The sequence below is a fragment of the Chroicocephalus ridibundus genome, chromosome 8, assembly GCF_963924245.1.
Source record: "Chroicocephalus ridibundus chromosome 8, bChrRid1.1, whole genome shotgun sequence".
Classification (NCBI taxonomy): domain Eukaryota; kingdom Metazoa; phylum Chordata; class Aves; order Charadriiformes; family Laridae; genus Chroicocephalus; species Chroicocephalus ridibundus.
The window spans coordinates 35,130,809-35,149,941 of NC_086291.1; the positions used below are offsets into that span (position 1 = coordinate 35,130,809).

A 19,133-nucleotide genomic window follows, 5' to 3' on the forward strand; every position below is an offset into this window, starting at 1 on the left:
GATCTCTAGAGGTCCCTGCCAACGCCTACCATTCTGTTATTCTGTGATCCACATAGCCATGTAGAGAATCAAAGCGTTTTTCTTTTAAGTGGTCCTTTCTGATTAGAGATTGTCATAACCATGTCTGGAACTGTGGTAGACTTGCTCAGTTTATATTTTGTAAAATGTGTTTTGTAGTACAGGGGTTTGAATTGGGGAGTTTATTCAATGAGCTGTGATCCATCCTTGTCCCTGTGGCACAGATTAAGGGCTTCAGGATAGCAACAGTGTCCTTATTTAGGTGGTGCTCCAGAGTGAGGAGTAACTAATGCAATGGTTGCTTTTTTTTTTTTTAAATAAATCCATCTTTTATTTTAGCCACTCACAGCTCTAGCAAAACAATCTTGCTATTGAAACTTCACATGCTTTGTCTCGGTAGCCTTTGTTTTTATATGTGACGAAGTTTAGACTTTGAGCTGATGGAGCGCACAATCTCAGCACTGTACTAGCAGCTTCCTGTGCATGAATATAGCTTTGTTTTTAAAAACTACAAATTAATATGCTAGTGCATGCTTAGTGACGCTAATTACTTTGCCTTAAAGTATCAGTCTGCTGTAAAAACAGTCTCTCAGATATGTGATACTAATACCAATTTCTGTATTGGTCCTAGCTGCTGAGCAGTCTGCACTGGTGATCACGATGTTGGGTTGTAACCTAAATTTCTGATCTTTGACTTCAATGCCTCAAAATGGGCATTGGAAACAGGCAATCAGGCTATAAGACGGTGGGACTTGGGGTTGTTAGAATTTACAGGATATCCCTTGGAGGCCAGGGAGTGGAAGCATAGAGTGAGAAAGACATCAAAGAGATGTAAGGGACGATCAAAACTGCTGTATCTCTCCTTTTTCCCACTAATTAAGTCCCCCCAAAACTGAGAAAGATATATCTGTGTTGCAATTAAATATGGGGCCACGGCAAGATGGGGGTACAGAAATAGAAACAGAACCGTATTAGGTAGAACTGAAAGGCTTTGGTATATTCAGGGAGGAAAAAATATATATATATAGTCCCATGAGAAGGACTGAGTCATCCACTTTGTGGAAATGGCAACTCCTGTGGTCACAGGTGTCGTTACCAAATCAGGGTTCATTACAGTAACAATTGTAGAGTGTGTGTATGGAAAGGGAAGAGGAGCAGTTGGCTGCAGACCTTTATCTGTAACTAGTGATGCAGTTAAAGGCAAATGCAGTTAGATGCAGCCCTGTGCACCGCCCCCCCCCCCCCCCCCAATCTCCTGATTTAAAGGAGTAGATATAGCATGTACCCATTTCTCATGGAAACTTGCAGGGCTAGATGTCCCTTCAGGCTAATCCCTGGGACATTTCAAACTGCAATCTCAAGTGTGAGCTGCCCCAGGGGTCGGTTTGGAGGACACCTGGCCTCATGATGTCCCTGCAGAAGACCACGAAGCGTGCCAACCCTGTCACTGCCTGTAGGGATGTCTTCTTGTAGTCTCCCAGCACCCACAATCATTACATCAGGCATACTAAAGGGTATATCTATTTCTGTTAACATCTGGTATGGACCAGTTGTTCCTGGATTACAGTTGTCAAGTTCACCATGCCACCATCATGTCTTGCAGCAATAAGTACATGGAGTGTTTGTGTGTGGTTTTTAAAGTGTGACTGGGAGGGGGCAAAACCCCTTATCTGTGCCAAATCAATCTCCTGGTTAGTGCCTCCTGGGTCTAGCATTGAATGACTTGTTGAACACTGGTCTTGCAGTCAGCTTGTTCATAACCCTTACGGTAAGGCAGCTGTTCTGTTCCTTAATCAATTTAGTTGCCTATCTGTATGCGCTCTCTAACTCCAGCACATCCTCCTGGGATGTAGGAAACAACTGCACGTGCCATCAGGAGGTGAACATAGTAAGGCTTTATACAATGGCAGAACTGGTAAATACTCATTCTTTACTGTTTCCCCACTGGCCTACCCTCAACATCAAGCCAAGCTTCCAGGCATGTTTCAGAAGCAATTTATTTCATAATTCCATTTATTAGCTACAAGTGCTCTCCAAGGTCATAGGTTTTAGCATTAAATAAAACAATTGATTTATAATCTCACAGATTGAGACTAAAGATAAGCAGCAGAGCAACCAGAACCCTTGAGAATGTGTTTACTTTCTAGCAGTTCTTAGTGTTATTTCTATAGGACACTGGTGATTAACTACTTAGGAAAAATAAAACAGTGACTTGGGAACTGGAGATAAGTCTCTTCCATTTTTGCTAGAACAAAACAATAGGTTCCTTTCAATTTGTTTTTATAAGTAAATTCTGTTGTACATTTATGAATCAAATATCCATGAGTTTGTGTCCCCAAAAGGTTCCTTATAAAAACACAACTAGTCTTGTTGGTCAGAAATGTGGAGTTTAAAAGTGGATTAAAAAAGAAAAAAAAAAAAAAGAAACAATTGCTAATTGTTTCTAATGTGCACATCTTTGAGGAGCAAGGACCACTGCTCGTCTGAAAGGGAACTGCACTGGATGTTCAAATGACCTAAATCGTTTTATCTTGAGGGCTTCCTTAAAAAAATGGAAATGTCGGAACTGGTTTCCTGTCTCTAGAGGAGATTGCTTTATGCTAGGACTGAGGAAGGTTTGTAGCACGTATAGACAGTTGGTGCTCCATCTGCCCTCTGAGATAGTGAAAACATTTGTTGTCAGTCCCATGTTAAATCTACTTAAAATAGTGCTACCAAAACACATTGTTCTTATTTTAGCAGGATGTTAATAGCCGTTGCATGCATGTTTTGTGTGTGCTTTGGCTCACTGGTGACACTGTGCCTCTCACCACCTATGAAGTGGATGCCGGCGTCTGTCTGGTTTATCTCTTGACTGGATGGCCTTTTTGACAAAAAGGATAAAGTATTTCCTATTACTCTCTTCCATGTTGTCATTGTGCTAATGAGTTAGCCTGTAGAAGTGTATCACGTGCAAACCAGAATGATGATGTTCTTCAGAGCTGGCCCTATTGTGCCTTTTGACAAAATAAAACTAAGTTCTCCTGTGAATTTTCATATTGATAAATTTGTGCATAAGCAAGCACTTACATTGACACAAAGACTTCAAGCAGTAAGTGACAGGAATACCATCAAGCCAGTTAAATGCAAATAAGCCTTGCTTAATGCTAAATGTGTTTAGGAGACTTGTAGGAAAAACCATCAAAATAACTGTTGCTATGCAAGTGGGCTATTTGTCCTAATCCTGTTTAGTCCAGGGGAAAGCAGAGCTTTGCACATATTAGGAATAATTTTATATGGTAAATAATCCACTTGATTAGCTATTTAGATTGTCCATATTTTTCTTCATAAGTTCCTTAGTAAAAGCTGACTGGCAGAAGGTGAGAGCACTCGTACCAGGACTGTGTACAGGTGACAGAGGCCAAGGTGTGCGTTGGACTTGCTGTGTTGAGTTTGCCTGCCTCTCTCATGGCTAACGAATGTCTATACAGGTGGTTTATTTCTGCATCCTTTTTCTCCCTGCAGTGTCTTTGATGCTGTTTGAAGGTCACAAGTCTGATAATCCTTTTTCATTGGTTGATGCTTTTTATTAATTTCAAATGGTGTGTTAACTTTTATAGACATATTGAAATACTCATTTGTATTGAATTAATATTCAATACTCAATATAATAATATTCAATACTCAATAATAATATTCAATACTCAATTGAATTAATGCTAGAGAAGCAAACCCACGCCAGGTGAGAAAGGTTCTATTCTGTTCTAATAACTTGGCTTTTTACTAGACATTGTAATACATTTTTTTTTTTAAGTTCAGCAGCAGAAGGCTAAGGGTATAAATTGAATCCAAGTAGATGAATCGCTGCCATCAGTTTAGTTGCTCTTTACCTGAATCCACAGGGCAGCGAGCGGGAGCTGAGACAGCAGTTCAATTAAGATTGTGGTAGAAGTGAACCCATTGTATTGTTATAGAGGCTTTCGATTATAAAATTCTTCTGCAGAAAAGGGTGAGCTGATGAGACAGGCCTGAATGGTGCTTTTGTTCTGTTTGTATAAAACGGCATTAGACTAGGATAGATCTGGGGCAGGGGGAAAGCTGTGCAGCTGCTTAGATGACTTCTTCCACTCACCCATTTTAATCAAATAGATGCATGCTTGATTCCCCAGCCATAAGCACATTCCTTTTCTTTGCCTTTTTGGGGGCTTGCAGTTTTTGCAGACTTGACCTGACTAGCTCACTTCTCCTCCAGCAAGTGAGCAAGCAGTTGTGAGTGGGACCATCTCCTGCCAGAGAAGTTTAGGTGCCTGAGTCAAAAGGCCAAGTTGCAAGCTGTTTTATTGAATTATTTTTATACCATCAGACTGCATATCAACAATCCTTTCTCTACATAGTTTAAAAATAACTTGATGATATCTCCTTTAAAAGGACTTGAAAACTCTGTTGGCATTTAAATTTATCTTCCCTCCCAAAGCATTGTGGTGCCTTCAACTTCTCAGCTATGTTGAGGGGTAGAAAATTCTAGCTGTGTTATAGCTATGGGGCAGCCTAAAGAGCCCTCTCTCTCTTCTTGTAATTGGTTTAATGCTTTCTAATTGTAGAAAGGTACCTTAAATACCCCTGCTCTCAGGATTTTTCAAGTTATGTGAATGTGGAATCGGTGTAAACTCTGTTTTCTCTGCTGCCATTCGGAATGTGTTGCCTGGTTCATGAATGCTGTGGCTTCTTGCCGGGGGGTGGGGGGGGTGGGGTGGGGGAAATGTGATAGGGGCAGCAGAGGTTGAAACGAATCTCTGTGGAGTGGATTGTTATGGTTTGAGAAAACCCATTACATTTTATTGTTGTTTAGGTGATTATTCTATCACCCGATGACCCCTCCCCACCCAGAAGGGGGAACTGGGAAAAGCAAGGAAACAGGAGGGTTGAAATATAAATAGATTTAATAGGATAAAACTAAACAATTAACAATAATATTAAAGAACCAGTATTAATCCTGATACTAATATAAGATATACAAGAATTATACTCAGATGATTCTATCAGTAGGAAGCTTTGTACTCCCAGCAGAGGACAGCAAATGTGGGACACTGAGAGTGCTGTGGCTTCAGGAGGAGGGAGAGGGCTCAGGGCTCCGGAACTGGGGCAAGGAGTTTCTCTGGACCACTGTCATCAAGGGAGAGAGAAACTACTCAGCAAACTTTCTAATTTATATCGAATGTGATGTTCATGGTATGAAATAATCCTGCTGGCCAGCCTGGGTCAAGTGCCCAGGCCATGCTCCTCCTCATCCCTGCACCTGGCAAGGCTTGAAAACATTGAGACCTTGAATCCCACACAGCCTAGCTGGCTATAAAGTAAATATTTTCACGAATTCAGACACTAGAGTCTTCCAAAAGTGGAGTTTTCCCAAGCATTAGAAGAGAAGTTAGTCCTGTGTCACTCAACCCAGGACATGGATGAACACCAGAAGAGACCTCTTAAAGTAGTAGATTGACTGCTTAGTCAAGAAGCTCGAAAAGAGCTGGCTACTGGTTATAGAAGTGTGGAGACTGAGGGGAAATGGTACCCACAAACCTTTTCTGGGAGGAGTACCAAAGTGGTGCCTTCCTGGGGCTGATGCTTCTGAGAGGAGGTAGGTGTATGTGCACATCCACCCTGCCCTGCCTGCAGTGACACGGGCTGTGGGCAGGAGCTCCTTCTAGGAAGGAGGCCTGCTTCCCTGGCTGCTTGGTGTCTAATAGATTTCTCTCAAGCCCTTCCAAGCTGCGAAGGTAGCAGTGACATTAGTTGTTTATAACCTGCTGCCTGCCTTTCTTTCAGACGTGTTTCATGTACAACCTCAGGCTTTTCTCATTTGCAGCTTAATTTTGTTATAAGGTGACTGCTTCTACTTCCAACTTCATAGATATCTATTACAAACTTGCCCTGCAGTTCAAGAAAGAAGGTGCCGCAGTTTCCATGAGCAACCCGAAGTGGAAGTTGTAGTGTGCGTGGTTTTTACAGTACTGATGATATGTTTCAACTTTCTGTTGTTACTCAGGGAAGTTAAAAGTTTTTTTCCACAAATACTGGGTTTATCTGCATTAACACTTGGAGTTCCCCAAGCCGCTGTATATAGGAGCTAAGGGAGGCAGCAGTGCAGCTGAGAGAAATCAGTGGACAGCATCACATAGCGCTGTGTTTGTAGAGCGTACAGATGAATGTTTTTAAGCACATTTCCAGGGCGAGCTGTCAGCTTTGACGTTTGGGTGCCACATAACGTAGATAGTATTGTTCAACTGGAAAACCTCAAGAGTGTCTGAAAAGGGAGATTGTGCTACCACAAAAAGTCCTATTTTGGTAAATGGAGATGCAGGTGTGTTTGGAGGGGATTAGAAGATGGTGCCTGAGAGCAAGAGCTCCATGCTGTTGGTGTGTGTGCTTAGACCTGATCAAGGTGCTCTGAACGGGGTATTTGCTAACTGCAAATTGTGATCATCAGCTCTGCCATCTGAGACGTTTAGGTGGTAAAATACCCTGCTGGTAAGTACATGCGTTGTGTTTACACAGTTCTCAACCTGTACTTTTATTCCTCAGTATTGAGTTCGACCGAGACTGTGACTACTTTGCCATTGCTGGGGTGACAAAGAAGATTAAAGTCTATGAGTATGGTACAGTCATTCAGGATGCAGTGGATATTCACTACCCTGAGAATGAAATGACCTGTAATTCCAAAATCAGGTAGGCATTGACTTTACATTTAAACTCGGGGGGCCTCTTCCGTTTGCTTCTTCGGGTGCAGTAGTTGTTTTGCTTTCTTTATCCATTGCGGGAATGGGAGGGGAAAGGAGGAATGCAGGAGCTGATGGAGAGCTTCCTTTCAACTTGGGTGAGATCAGGCGGCATGGGCACTGTTACTTGTGTATGCTGGGCTCATCCAAGGTAATAGCATGCCGCGTATTCAGAGGAAAAAGAGACATAGGGTACTGAACTGCTTTTGTATTCCTTGCAAATGCAAGTCGGTTAAAAGGAGAGTAAAAGCAGAGTAGTGGATATGGTCCAGGTAAAGTCTTAATTTGTCTCGAGGTAACTTCTGGGCGCTGTTCTTTATAGTAGCCACTGATTCCTTCGTGCTCTATTCTCTTCATCGACCAGATCCTTTCCCTTCTGCTGAGAGGTTGCTAGTCCTCAGGAAATGGGCCTCATTTGTACCTTTTACCTATGAATTTACATCTGCCTGAAGTACTGTTGTGCTGGGCCTCATCAAGCTGTTGGGAAAAGACCTTGCTTGATTTTTTGCTTTTGTGGTGCTGTTGTTGTCGTCAACCTACTTTTTTATCTTTTTTGGATGACTTAAACCAAAGAAATATAGACCACCATGTCAGAACTTAAGTTGAAAGAACCTGGCTAATATAGCTTAAAAATTCTAATTAACAAATGCTGATAAAACTCAAAATTAAATAATGCAGGCAATCAAATCAATTCAGTATTATAATACAAGTCTTCAGTATCTCTGTTGAACTCACTTTTTTATTTGGTACTCTACGTTTTAAAAACAATAAAGCACGCACAACAGCGTAAGTAATAAATTTACATAACAGTCCAGCTTCTACGAACACAAAATGTTGTGCAACAAGATTAATAACGTTTGCAAGCATATGTTATAGTATAAAAGTCATGCTTAGTTTTGTAGTTGACATGTTCCTTAAGATAAGAAACATCCTTAAGATGTTTCCTTGAGAAACATGCAGCATTTTTGACTGAGTCATAGCAGAGCTGACTCCATTCAGCTTCATTATTCTGCAGAGAAAAGCAGAATAATAGGAGAACCATCTAGCAGTCAATTAATACCCCTTGCCTTAATTAGCAAAGGAAAGCAATGTGCGTTCTGTATTTCTCTCAGTCTGACTTCCAAACTTACTTCAAATTTTAGCAGGGATGTACCCCAATGATCCTGCCAGGTGTTAGGTAGCTGTTTGTTCTCCCTTCTCCAGCAGGTGCTGGTGAGGAGAGATGCGCTAGTCCCTGCAGTGATATTACTCTTGTCAGCTCTGTGCTCCAGACAAGACACTGCTTGCATTCAAGATTATTCTCTCTTCTCAAATTTCTTGCATATATATATATGACAATGCCAAGTGTATTGTCCTCTGGCACTGTGCCGCAGCACAGGTGGACAGGGTCCTCTTTCTTTATTTCCTTGCCTAACTTTCTCTCATTCCTCTGAAGAAATGCATTTTTTCTCCCCCCCCACCCCCCCCTTGATACCTCCACATTATATCAGCCTTCCTTTGGCATGCGGGTGGTGCTGGTAATAAAGTTAGGCTGTCAGTCAAATGCATCCTTGCTATATTCCATTAGCTGTGCTGCCAGTCACGGGTGCCGGGGCTCACTGTGACAGTGTCGAGCAGCACAATAACTTGCTATTCTGAAGTGGTGTAGCTTGAGGGAGAAATTATATATGAAGGCTGTAATTTCATTACGGAATATTGCAGTATGCTGAAAATGTGCCTGTGTTATAATAAAAAAATCTAAACAAGTGGAGCCAGCTTTTTGTAAAAAGCCTTGGCTTAAAGCTGTTGATCTTAATTTGGGTGACGGTAAAGCTTCTCCCAGAGGCTTATTCTACCTGCTGATGCCCCTTCTGATGTCACAGACAGATGTATTTCTGCTGTGGCACATGGGTGGTACCTCTCTTGATCATCATCTCTTAGGGATTCTGCTAAAGTTCTTGGTTGGAGTTTGGGGCTCCATCATGGTGCCGTTATTTGGAAAAAAAAAAAATAAAATCCTGTGTAATAGGACTGCCTTGTGCAAAGCTTTATGCCCTGGCTGTTTTTTAGCAGGCGTATTTTTTAGCAGGCATGCAGGGGAGTGTGCAGATGGGCTGTGCTGAAGCTGACGTGTGACACGGATACAGCTTGTAATGTCCCTTCCATCTCTGCGCAGCACTGGAGCTATCTGTCTGCGGGCGCTTTGGCTTTCCAAACATGTGTCATGGAAAGCTTACCCTAAATTGATCCTGGTTAACCTTGTTCAGAGTGATGATGGTGGAACATAAATCGTTAGAGGTTATATTGGTGACTTAGCTTTTGGTGGAGCAGCAGCTCTTGATGGGTGTTTTATAAAAGCAGACAGGTGACAGCATTTGTGAGAACTTGTGTCTGGCCAAGAACAAGTCTGCTGGCCTGGAGCAGCTGTGGGAAGGGAAGCCCTTGCCTGGGATGGGGCTGGCATCAGCCCAGCCCTGCTCTACCATGTGCCAGCTGGGTGCCTGCTGAAAGGTTGAGCTTCATGCCATCAGTAACTGATTGTAGGCTTTTCTGGAGCGGAGCCCTGGTACCAGCTGTAGCTGAGTCTTTCTTCCTCTTTTCCAACCCCCTTTTTTACACCCACCTGCTTCTTAAATACATTCTTTTTTTTTCCCCATCATCTGCTGAGCTTTCTCATCCCTATTTTTAAGAACAGGGAGGAAGTCGGTGTGTTGGGTTTCTGGTAAATGCGCACTGCATCCCCTGGGAATGACAGTGGCATAAGCTTCTAGGAAAAACACAAGATGACACATAAATCCTCATAAAAAATCCCATTTACAGATTCATAGCTTCAGTACAAGAAACAAATCCTGGCATTGTGTAGTAGCTATAAACAGCACCCTGTGAGCTAATTATGATTTACTGTGTCCCTAGCTATAGCAGACAATAATCTGCAGCTCCCCCCGTGCAGGAGGAGGTGGGAAAGGACAAGAAGAGATTGAACGGCTAGCAGTGAGCCACAGCTTTTCTCTAATTTATTCAAGAGGCAGATTTTTGTTTTGCCATAGGCTGCAGGGGGAGAAAAATAAGGAGATCCAACATTCAGGTAGAAGAAATTGGCTTTAGGCCTTGTTAATCTACAATAGGTGATGTGCAAGTGTGGTTAGGTAAACATGCTTTTGAAATCCATGTTTAGTATTCTCCATGCCCACCACTGTGTTTGCATCATCTGTACCCCAGTGATAGATGTCACCACAAAGCTCCAAAATCGGCTGCATCTGTTTAGTCAACTGCAGTAAAAGCAAAGCATCATGAGGCTGCCAGTATTTTATTGTTTTCGCTTTTTGGTGTCAATAAATCAAATGTGTGATTGCTCTATCCTAATAGCAGTTCATGGCTGTATTGCTGTCAATTTTTAAAATGGCATTCAGTTCTCACTATTAAATTTAAATTAAGCAAAAACTTGGTGTATAGTACCTTTCATCTTAGTCTTTGCTATTTGAGGAGGTATTGCCTCTCTTTATGCTGAAAAACCTCACAAGTGGTTATGTTAGATGCCCGTATTTCTAATGCAGAAAACATATAACACTAAACAGGTTATAAGGAAATATACCTTCAACTTTCATTAATTCCGGTTTTTGGAGTAACTGTTTCACTTTGCAAGAAGATGAAGTTTTTCTTTAAAAGCGTTTGTCTCTTAACCCTACTAGAGGTTTGCTCCAGATTTATTAGAAAAAAGGCTTTTTTTTAAAGCTTCCATAATGGTAACATAATTCTGTATGTCTCTGAAGTATTTGGTTAGTGTTGTTATTCATGTGGATGTCCTTTACAGTAATAGATCACTCCCTTAAAAACATTTTGGCCCTAAAACTCCTGGGCATCGGCTGACTTATGGTAATAGACTGGTCTGAAGCACTTGGTGCTTGGAAGCAGGTGAGACCACAGCAGTTTGTGCCTTATTAAAAGCTTTAACTCATGGCTGGAGGGGCGGTTGACACTGGGTGACTCGATCCTGGGTTTGAGACATTTCAGCCATAAAAATACTGGCTCATGAAAGAAGCATCAGCGTGACTGACAACACGAGCTGAGCTGGCTGACTTGCATCTCCGCATAAAATGAAGGATGCACATAAATCTTTACGGGGTCAGGAATTCTTTGTGTCCAGATCGGATGCCGAGGTTAGGAGAGTGTTTCAGGGGGTCAGTGATTAGCTTTCAACTAGAGTTTCTCTAGGCTAATCTCCTAGGAAGGAAAGCTATCACAGCTTATGGCAAGATAAAGCTCTGGGGTGTAACTATCACCCTGTTTCTGGATTAAAGAATGGACCAAAACCTGAAAAAATACAGCTACTGGTATTTAAAATAAAAGATGGCCTTGCATAACTTCTTTTAATCTAACACTGAATTGTGCATTATCTCAGCCTTAGGTGGCTATTTTTTGTATCGTATCTCATAGCGTCCATGTCTCAGTTTCTTCCTGGATGTGGCCGCAGGCCATCTAAAGGTGGTCTACAAAAGGTTATTTTTATGTACTTGCGGGGTTTTGATGCTTAACCTGGTGGAGACTGTGTAAGCGGCATTTTTGGTCTGTCTCACCTTTTGCCCTTTCCTCTTCTCCAACTTGCTCACCCATGCATTTTTGAGTCTGTTAATCAATTTGTTACCCATGATAACACCTTGGGGGACCTCAAAAAGGTCTCTTTTGAAATGTCAACAAAATTGCCTGTGTTGGGCATGGAGGAAAGATTCACGAGTATTGCAGTAGCATCTCAACCCCTTGTAGGTCCCAGAGAAGCCCCATGGAAGAGAAACATTGTACTGTCCCCGCTCCAAGACTGCCTTTCAAGCTTGTGTTATCACAGATGCCGGAGAATACAACCAAAGACAGTTGGCACTTGGTAAAAAGTGTCCCTTACCTGGGGAGGGAGCTCCCCTCCACCTGATCCAACCCTGAATTGTGCTTTTGAGAACTTCAGATATAAAGAAGTTCAAGTATTGCAATGTCAAGGAGAATGCTCTAGTTTCAGACTTTGTAAAGAGTTGGGTGGTGATGAAGGGGAGAATTAAGGCAGAGAGCTGGAACAGGATTGGTTTTTTTTATTATGATCCTTTAATCGTATTCCTTAAAAATGAAAGATTTATGGTGTGTGTGACTTAAAAGGTGTTAATTGAACAACTTACTGGCTGCAAATCCCTAAACATTGTTCACATGTCAGTTCCTGTTTTCCCCTCTCAGTCTATCTACAGATGCTTTCCAAGTGAGCGTTAACCCCATCAGACTTCAGTGGGACACGGTGCTTAGCATGATCTTTGCTGTGCCAGACCTAATGGATGTGCTTTTGGTCACAAAACCCTTCATTTTTCTCCATCTATATTGATCAACCCAATAAAGTATTACCTTTCCCAACAAACCTGACACTCCTTATGTCCTTAGATCTATCACATCTCAAGCAGAACTGTTAAACTCTGTCCTTTATATTTTTCTGCCTACTCAGTAATTTCTAATTTTCATTGTCCGGGGCGACTTCTTTTTTGACAAGATGCGGTTACGTGATTTTCCTCTTCGTAGTTCAGCTTGCAATACCCAGCTCTCTTCTGCCAGTCAGGTGTGGATCCTGTGCTCCCCTAGCACAGAGCATCCATCCTCTAACCAGCCAGGGTGGCAGTAGCATGTCTGCCTTTCTCTAGGACTCTCTCCACTTGCTGATGCTGCCTGATGTGCTTCCAGAGCTGTCCAGATAGAAGACTGCATTCTCTAAGATCTGGCCCTGGGCTGTATTCTTCCTACTTCTGTGTGATGGCTAAACTTACAGATTATTTTTTTTTCCTTAAGGCCCTGACTTCAGTGGAGATAAGATGGCAGGGGAACAGGTTTGAAGCCAATAAATGCCTAGTGCAGTGTCTACCCCCTGCCATTAGTTGGTGCCTCTTCCCAGCCCAGAGCCTCCCTGTGTTGTAGCTCTAGGGCTCTGAACCGCTTCTGCTTCCACCGGTGACTGACTGCTCCGCCTGGAAACAAGGCTCCAGATGTCAGACACTGTTATCTCTGGACTGCCGCAGCCTTCACCTTGCAGTCCTGGTGGGCAATGCCTGCCAGCTTCATTTGGTCCTCAGGGAGCCACTTAAGCCTCTTTGAATGAGGATCCTAGTAAATCATAGATTGTCAAGAGCTGCGCTTCTGTGTGGGTAACTGATGGTAGTAGTGCTCATGTAGTGATACCTCCTTGATGATACATTTGTGAACAGTGCTTGCGTGTGCAAGGGCTGAGGATACTGTTCTATTTAATGACTACTTTAACAGTGTTTATATATTTTAACTACATTGGAAAAAGACTTTTCCCTTTTCTGTGTGTACGTGCTGTATTCCCAAGGGAATTGGGCTGCATGTGTCCAGTGGAAGCAAGAGTCTGCCAAGGTATAACATTCCTAAGTCAGTATCCATGTATTTACATCATATTTCAACGGGTAGCTGCACTGATCAAAGCAGTACTACAAAGTTACAGAATCATGGACTTGTAGTTTATATTGTTGGTTAAAACTTAGCCCCAAGGCCACCGTAATCTAGTTAACTGTGTCAGAGCTGTTTGATGACCTGCATGAATTGTATCTGTCAGTTCAGCTTCTGCTATGTGCATCACAGTTGATACCAACTGGCGTGCTTTTGTGCCAGATGGTCCAAAAATCGGTGAACAAGTATTACAAATCTTCTTACCTCTGTCACATTTTTTTGGGAGTCAGAGTGGAGGCACGGTGCCAGAACACTATGACTGTGACTTGGCAGTGTCGCTGTTCTTGTTTTGTCTGCTGTTGGTTAGAGCTTGTCAGTGGAATTGTCATTTAGTTTTGCACAGCCACTTAATTCAGTTTAAAATATAAACCTACGTGATATATTTTGCAGTACTCAATCAGAAACATCTCCTAAACTGCCCATAGAAAATTGCTGTTTCCTTCTGGATAGGAGGTGTGGGGAGGTTGTTCCTCACTTACGGAAAGCTGGAAGTAGTTTCTCAGAAGTCAAACTTTCATTTGCACTAGGTACAGGTATGTTATGTATGTGCCAGGGGAGAGGCTGATTTACCATCTGTGCACCTCTGTTTTACATGATCGCTTCTGTTAGGTAATATCTTTATGGTAGTAATAATAGTAGCAGCTATAGGCAAAAGGCTAAGACTCAAACCCTGAACTGTGTGTGAGAATTTGTGTGGAATTCAAATAGCACAACAATCACAGTATTAGAGATCAACACTTTTTTAAATCTCAAGCCCTAACACTTCATATTGAGGGAGGGCAGCATCACTTAGGCCAGTAAAGCTTTTCTTTTAACTCGTGGTCCAAAGTCTGTTATGTTTCTGGTGGGTTTTGGTTTTGTCTCTTCCTGACTGTTTCAGTGGGGTGGCTTGATCAAATGCTGTCTGCTTTGCAAAGACACTAATAGCCTGATGTATTGCAAGAGTGATTTTTGTGTTGTAAGGTATAATTTAATATAAGACTGACTGGGCCTCTTTCCTTTTAAGCTGTATCAGCTGGAGTAGTTACCACAAGAACCTGCTAGCCAGCAGTGACTATGAAGGCACAGTCATCCTGTGGGATGGATTCACAGGACAAAGATCCAAAGTCTACCAGGTAACGTGCAATCAGTGAGCAATACTTTCCTATGCCATGGACCGTGTCAGGGGGAGCAGTATTCAGTCTGAGATTCTGCTTCTAGTCCAGCAATAGGCTTTTACGTTCCACAGGGTGAAATGGATGCTGCTCCTGTTTGGTAAACGTGTCTTATATGCGCAGCTTTATTGAGCTGTAGTCCTCTGAGGGAGGCAGCTATATCTTCCTGTCACAGTCGTGAGGCAGTTGACGTTTCCTTGCTGCTGCTTTCAGGTAGGGAATCTGCGTGGGGAGAAATGAGTTTCTGAAAGTTATTTGTCTCTCCTTTCTTTAGAAACCTCTGTCTCTCCATACCTGTTCCACTTTGGTCTTTCTCAAAAGCCTTTTGTAAAATCCTGCGGTGATTGCTGCTGCAGGTGCTTGTAAGGCAGGAGAGCAAAATGCAGTGCGAAGTGGTGAGGCTGGGAGAACAGAGTGGTAGGCAGAACCCTTCCTGATGCAGCGCATGCGTGCGAGTGGGCTGAGCTCAACAGCGAGACCTGTTTCAGGAGAAGTTTCTGGCATTTTGTCTTTTCATGCAATTTGAACGCTGTGTTTCTGTATAATGGATTCTCACAGTGATCAGAACAGGGCGGTTGGAAGAGAGGTTGTTCTGCTCGTGGAGAAGCTGGAAGTGCTGCAGGCTGTTGCGTAGGTAGCCTAGTGCATTGACACTGGTCAGTGTTAACAAATGAACTGCAGACTGGCCTTCAGTTCCCCTTTCTTGACAGCTCAACATAAGTTTTTATTCCTATTTGAGCCCTTGTTTACTTTTTCATTGTGTTTTGGCCACTTTATGATGCTTGTTTTCACTAATCTGTTGCATACCTCAATTAAAACAAAATTATACTGGACAAAATAAATCTTGTCTGTTTTCCTCTCAAATATATTTTGCATTTCTTTATGAGGCTAAATAATGAACCTAGAGAGAACCGGCTGTTGCTTATGTTGAAACAAACTCATCTTGCTTCCTGTCTGATAAATTGAGTTTTTTATTTGTATTTGCATAGAGGCATGCATACTGATGTCTGCTTCGCATGTTATTAGAAATCCTCTAGTGACTTTGTCCTGGTGAGCTTTTCGTGTCATCGTCTTGCAAGCCTGAATGAAGGCTTTAAACAAAGGATTTGACTGAATTTCGGGTTTCATTCAATGCAGTGTTTTGCTCCCATATGGGATGTGCCAGCAGAGCAAAACCAGCTTTTCTGTGTTTTGGGGGAGAGTGTGCAGTCTTGTAAGAATATTTCAGTGGAAAAACACAGGATCAGACACCAGAAGTTTTGTTTCGTAGGTCAGTAGGAAAGTGAGAATTTCCTGGACTTTTGGAGAGGAGATGTTTGAAACTGCTTTGAACAGGCATCTGATTGGTTTTGGGAAATAAAACTGTGATCCGCTAGAACAAGAAGCAGCACACAGTGGAACCACAGCCAAACTGTGCTGCAAAACCAGATCTGTAATGTGTATTTCCTGGAATCATTATTTCTTTTCTTTCAAATAAAAGAACAAAATACAACCAGTTTTATTTTTCAAAATTGCCATTTTACTGTTTTCTGCTTTCATGTCATGTCTAGCATACTACTAGCATTGGTTTGATTGGGAGAACAATATTTTTTTGAGAAACTGCTAAACACAATAAGCTTCTCTATCCAGGACTCTCCTGACAGTTTATGCCAAACAGCATGTGTTGGGGTTGTTTTTCACTATTTTATCGGATTATAGCTCACTGCTTTGCAATATTTTTTTTTTTTTTTGTTTCTCTAAACAGGAGCATGAGAAAAGGTGCTGGAGTGTTGACTTTAACTTGATGGACCCAAAACTATTGGCTTCAGGCTCAGATGATGCCAAAGGTATTATTCTTTTTCAGTCTCCCTGCAGAAGGTTTACACTTTGCATTCCCTTGGAGGAACAAAAATGTGATATTTCAAGTAGCTGATTCCTCAACTGCCTTCAGTATTGTAGTTGGTGTGGTAATGTGTAAAGATATTACCGAACTGTTTGGATATTAATGGAGAGGCTTTGTTTGGATTAATATTTCTTGGTGCAATGTTCACATTTTTCGGGTAATATGCTCTCTAGCTAGCATTTTCCAGGACACTAAACAAAGCAAAATGTGTTTTAACATTAGTTAAGGTTGTTGAGTTAAAGCCTTGGGGCCTTTCAAAAGAACAACATGTATTTATATTTAAAAAATTAGGTTGTTGATGAAAAAGCAGAAGTTAAAAACGCCTGCTGCTGTTTTACCTGTAGCTCTGAATGTTAAAGACTGCACAACAAGAAGCTTCCCACTTTCACAATGTGCAGTCTGTTTCTTGGAGCTTAACAGAGTCGGATGGTGGACTGCCTGGGAGCGCTGGGAGTGACTCTCAGCTTTCCACACTCCGGGGTCCATTTGGCGCAGGGCTTTTGGAAAGAATCCTTAAGACAAGCCCTTTCCCAACATACTGGTAGAAAATGTCCCTCCTAAGAAGAAATAGGAAGCTTGTAAAGAAAAGGATAGCACTGAGAGACACGCAGTATTCTTCATCCCCAATGAACAAAATTTTATCTGTAGTATGTTTACAATATCAAATTAGAGTTATTAAGCGGCAAGAGCTTTAGATTTCCTTTCATAGTCAGTGGGGATCAGCTTCAGCCTTCCCAGCTGGGCTGATACAGCTCTGGACAGAACTCTTCATGATTTGCTTTGAAATGATAAATTAATTTTTCATAAACATTAAACTCTGAAAGCTGCTCCCCCCTCTAAAATGCTTTTCAATTCTGTTTAAAAAAAAACCAAACTGTATTAGTGTTCCTCAATTGCATTTGGCAGTCTTAATGTAGCTGGTGATTTCACTTACAAAATGCAGCTTTAATGATTATTTTATATTTAAGGTGTGTTTTAAATATTATTTTTTAATACGCTTCCCCTCCCTTTTTGGTGGAAGTCAAGGGTGTTTTCTGTGTGCTTAAATGCAGCAGGAGCGAACAGTTCACCTTGTAAATTTTCAGCCTCATCATCTCCTTGCTCCCCATTCATGCTATGCATTTGAAAAAGCTTATCTGCCGGGTAGACATGCATTTATTAGCATGTTAACAAGTTGTCCAGTTTTGCAAAGCCAGCTGCAAGCCCAGCTCCTGTCTCTAACGTAACAGTTCACTTCTTCATTAATAGTTCCTAAAAGTGTAGTGCTTACTTGGAAATTATGGCAATAAAGCCGGCAGATCTATGTAACTTGCATTTCAATTCACGAAGGTGTTTTGAAGGTGTATCGAGGTTTTGGGGAATAAACTGGGCTGGAACATTTTATCCTTTATTTCTACTGTGGTTTATCTGTGATTTGCATATGTAACAAGCCCATTAGAGACAAACGGAGTCCTGAGTGGAAGTGTTTGAAATAAGCACAGATTGGAGAAGACTTTAAAGTACAGAACAAGAGTAGCAAATGTCCAAATTAATGTTACAGTGTCCACATTCCATTTTGGTGATCACACTGAAAGGGTTAAACATGAGGAAAAGGTAATACCTATCATGAGTGTCTTAACTCAAACCTGCCTAACTTAAATTTTTGCCTTCTGCTTATGTTCAGGAGCGTTTAGTTGAGTTCTGGCCAGCTTTCTGTACCTACAATACACATTTGGCCAGGTGCCGTGTCCGGTGGGAAATCCAAGTTCTGTGTACCCTTCCTGTCCTCTTTTACTTCTCTGCTTGTGTGAGGCCACACTGGGCTTTCTAACAAGAAATCTCAATACTAATAAATATTGGTGTGACCAGAACAATTGGAGCTAATATTGCCGCACTCCCACAGAAAGCATAAGTATAACATTTTCCTGTTGAGTGATCAGGACAAGCCAGCAAAAATGTGACACCTTTGCCAGTTCTTCCAACTTGCCTGTCTATCTGCCCATCTCTCCTTGGTCTTTTCAAGTTGGAAGCTAATTTTTAAGGCACTTGGTATGCTGGGTAGGCATGTATTGGGGAAGGAGCTTTTAGATGAAAAATCCTGTGCTTCACAGCTACCTCTGCCAGGGCTCCAGCACAGCAAAGGGGGTGCTAACAAATGGAGTGCTATTAGGGATAAAATGATTCTGATACAATTAGAAACAGCATCCTTGGGCCTTGGGTCCTGCATTGTCCTTGTTGTTAGATGAAAATAATCCAGGAATCTTCATTATGGAAGATCTTTCTACTTTAATAGCAGATAATGAGAGTGTAAAAGCATTATTGTATTTGAAGTAACGGCTGTGTGTGTCAAAACCTTGCTTTTATCTACAGTTGTCATGTCCTTCCCTTTTAAAGGGGCAAAGGTAGTTGTGTATGTCTATAGGGATCCAAAGGTGTACACCAGCTAGACAGCAGTGAGCAACATTAAAGTGTTCACTTGTGCTATAAGGAGGTTGGGGGAACAGCACAGTCTTAATTTCAGTTCCCCTGTGCACATAATAATGGCAGGAGCTCTGATTCTCCTTTAAGTAGGAAAGGGTGAATTTCTGCTGTTGGAGGAGAAAAGATCATTTAATTTTGTGAAAGCAAAATGATGCCATCAAAGTGCCAGGATAAGGCTGGAGCTAACGACTTACAACTGTCTGATCTGGATTGGGAATGTTGTTTAGTGACCATGGTAAAGTTAGCAGATGAGATGGAGTGAAATATTTGGTGATGCCATTTGGGTAGAATTTAAGTCTCCACTGGGGTAGAGACCTGTTTTGGAGTGATCAAGCATTTGTTCTCTGCTCTTGTGTTGGTTTTGAAACTCTCTGAAGCTTGAGGAGATACAAGCAGTACTGACAA

At 41.8% G+C, this 19,133-nt stretch overlaps 1 protein-coding gene across 3 annotated transcripts in view; it reads left to right on the forward strand.

Annotated features, from left to right (window-relative positions):
• The window catches only part of COP1 (COP1 E3 ubiquitin ligase), a 137,255-nt gene that overhangs the window by 49,219 nt on the left and 68,903 nt on the right, over positions 1 to 19,133 (forward strand). For all 3 annotated transcript variants that reach the window (XM_063343118.1, XM_063343120.1, XM_063343119.1), the window contains exons 12-14: positions 6,574 to 6,717; positions 14,239 to 14,347; positions 16,131 to 16,212. In XM_063343118.1, the coding sequence (XP_063199188.1) occupies positions 6,574 to 6,717; positions 14,239 to 14,347; positions 16,131 to 16,212 (335 nt within the window). The remainder of the gene's footprint in view (positions 1 to 6,573; positions 6,718 to 14,238; positions 14,348 to 16,130; positions 16,213 to 19,133) is intronic.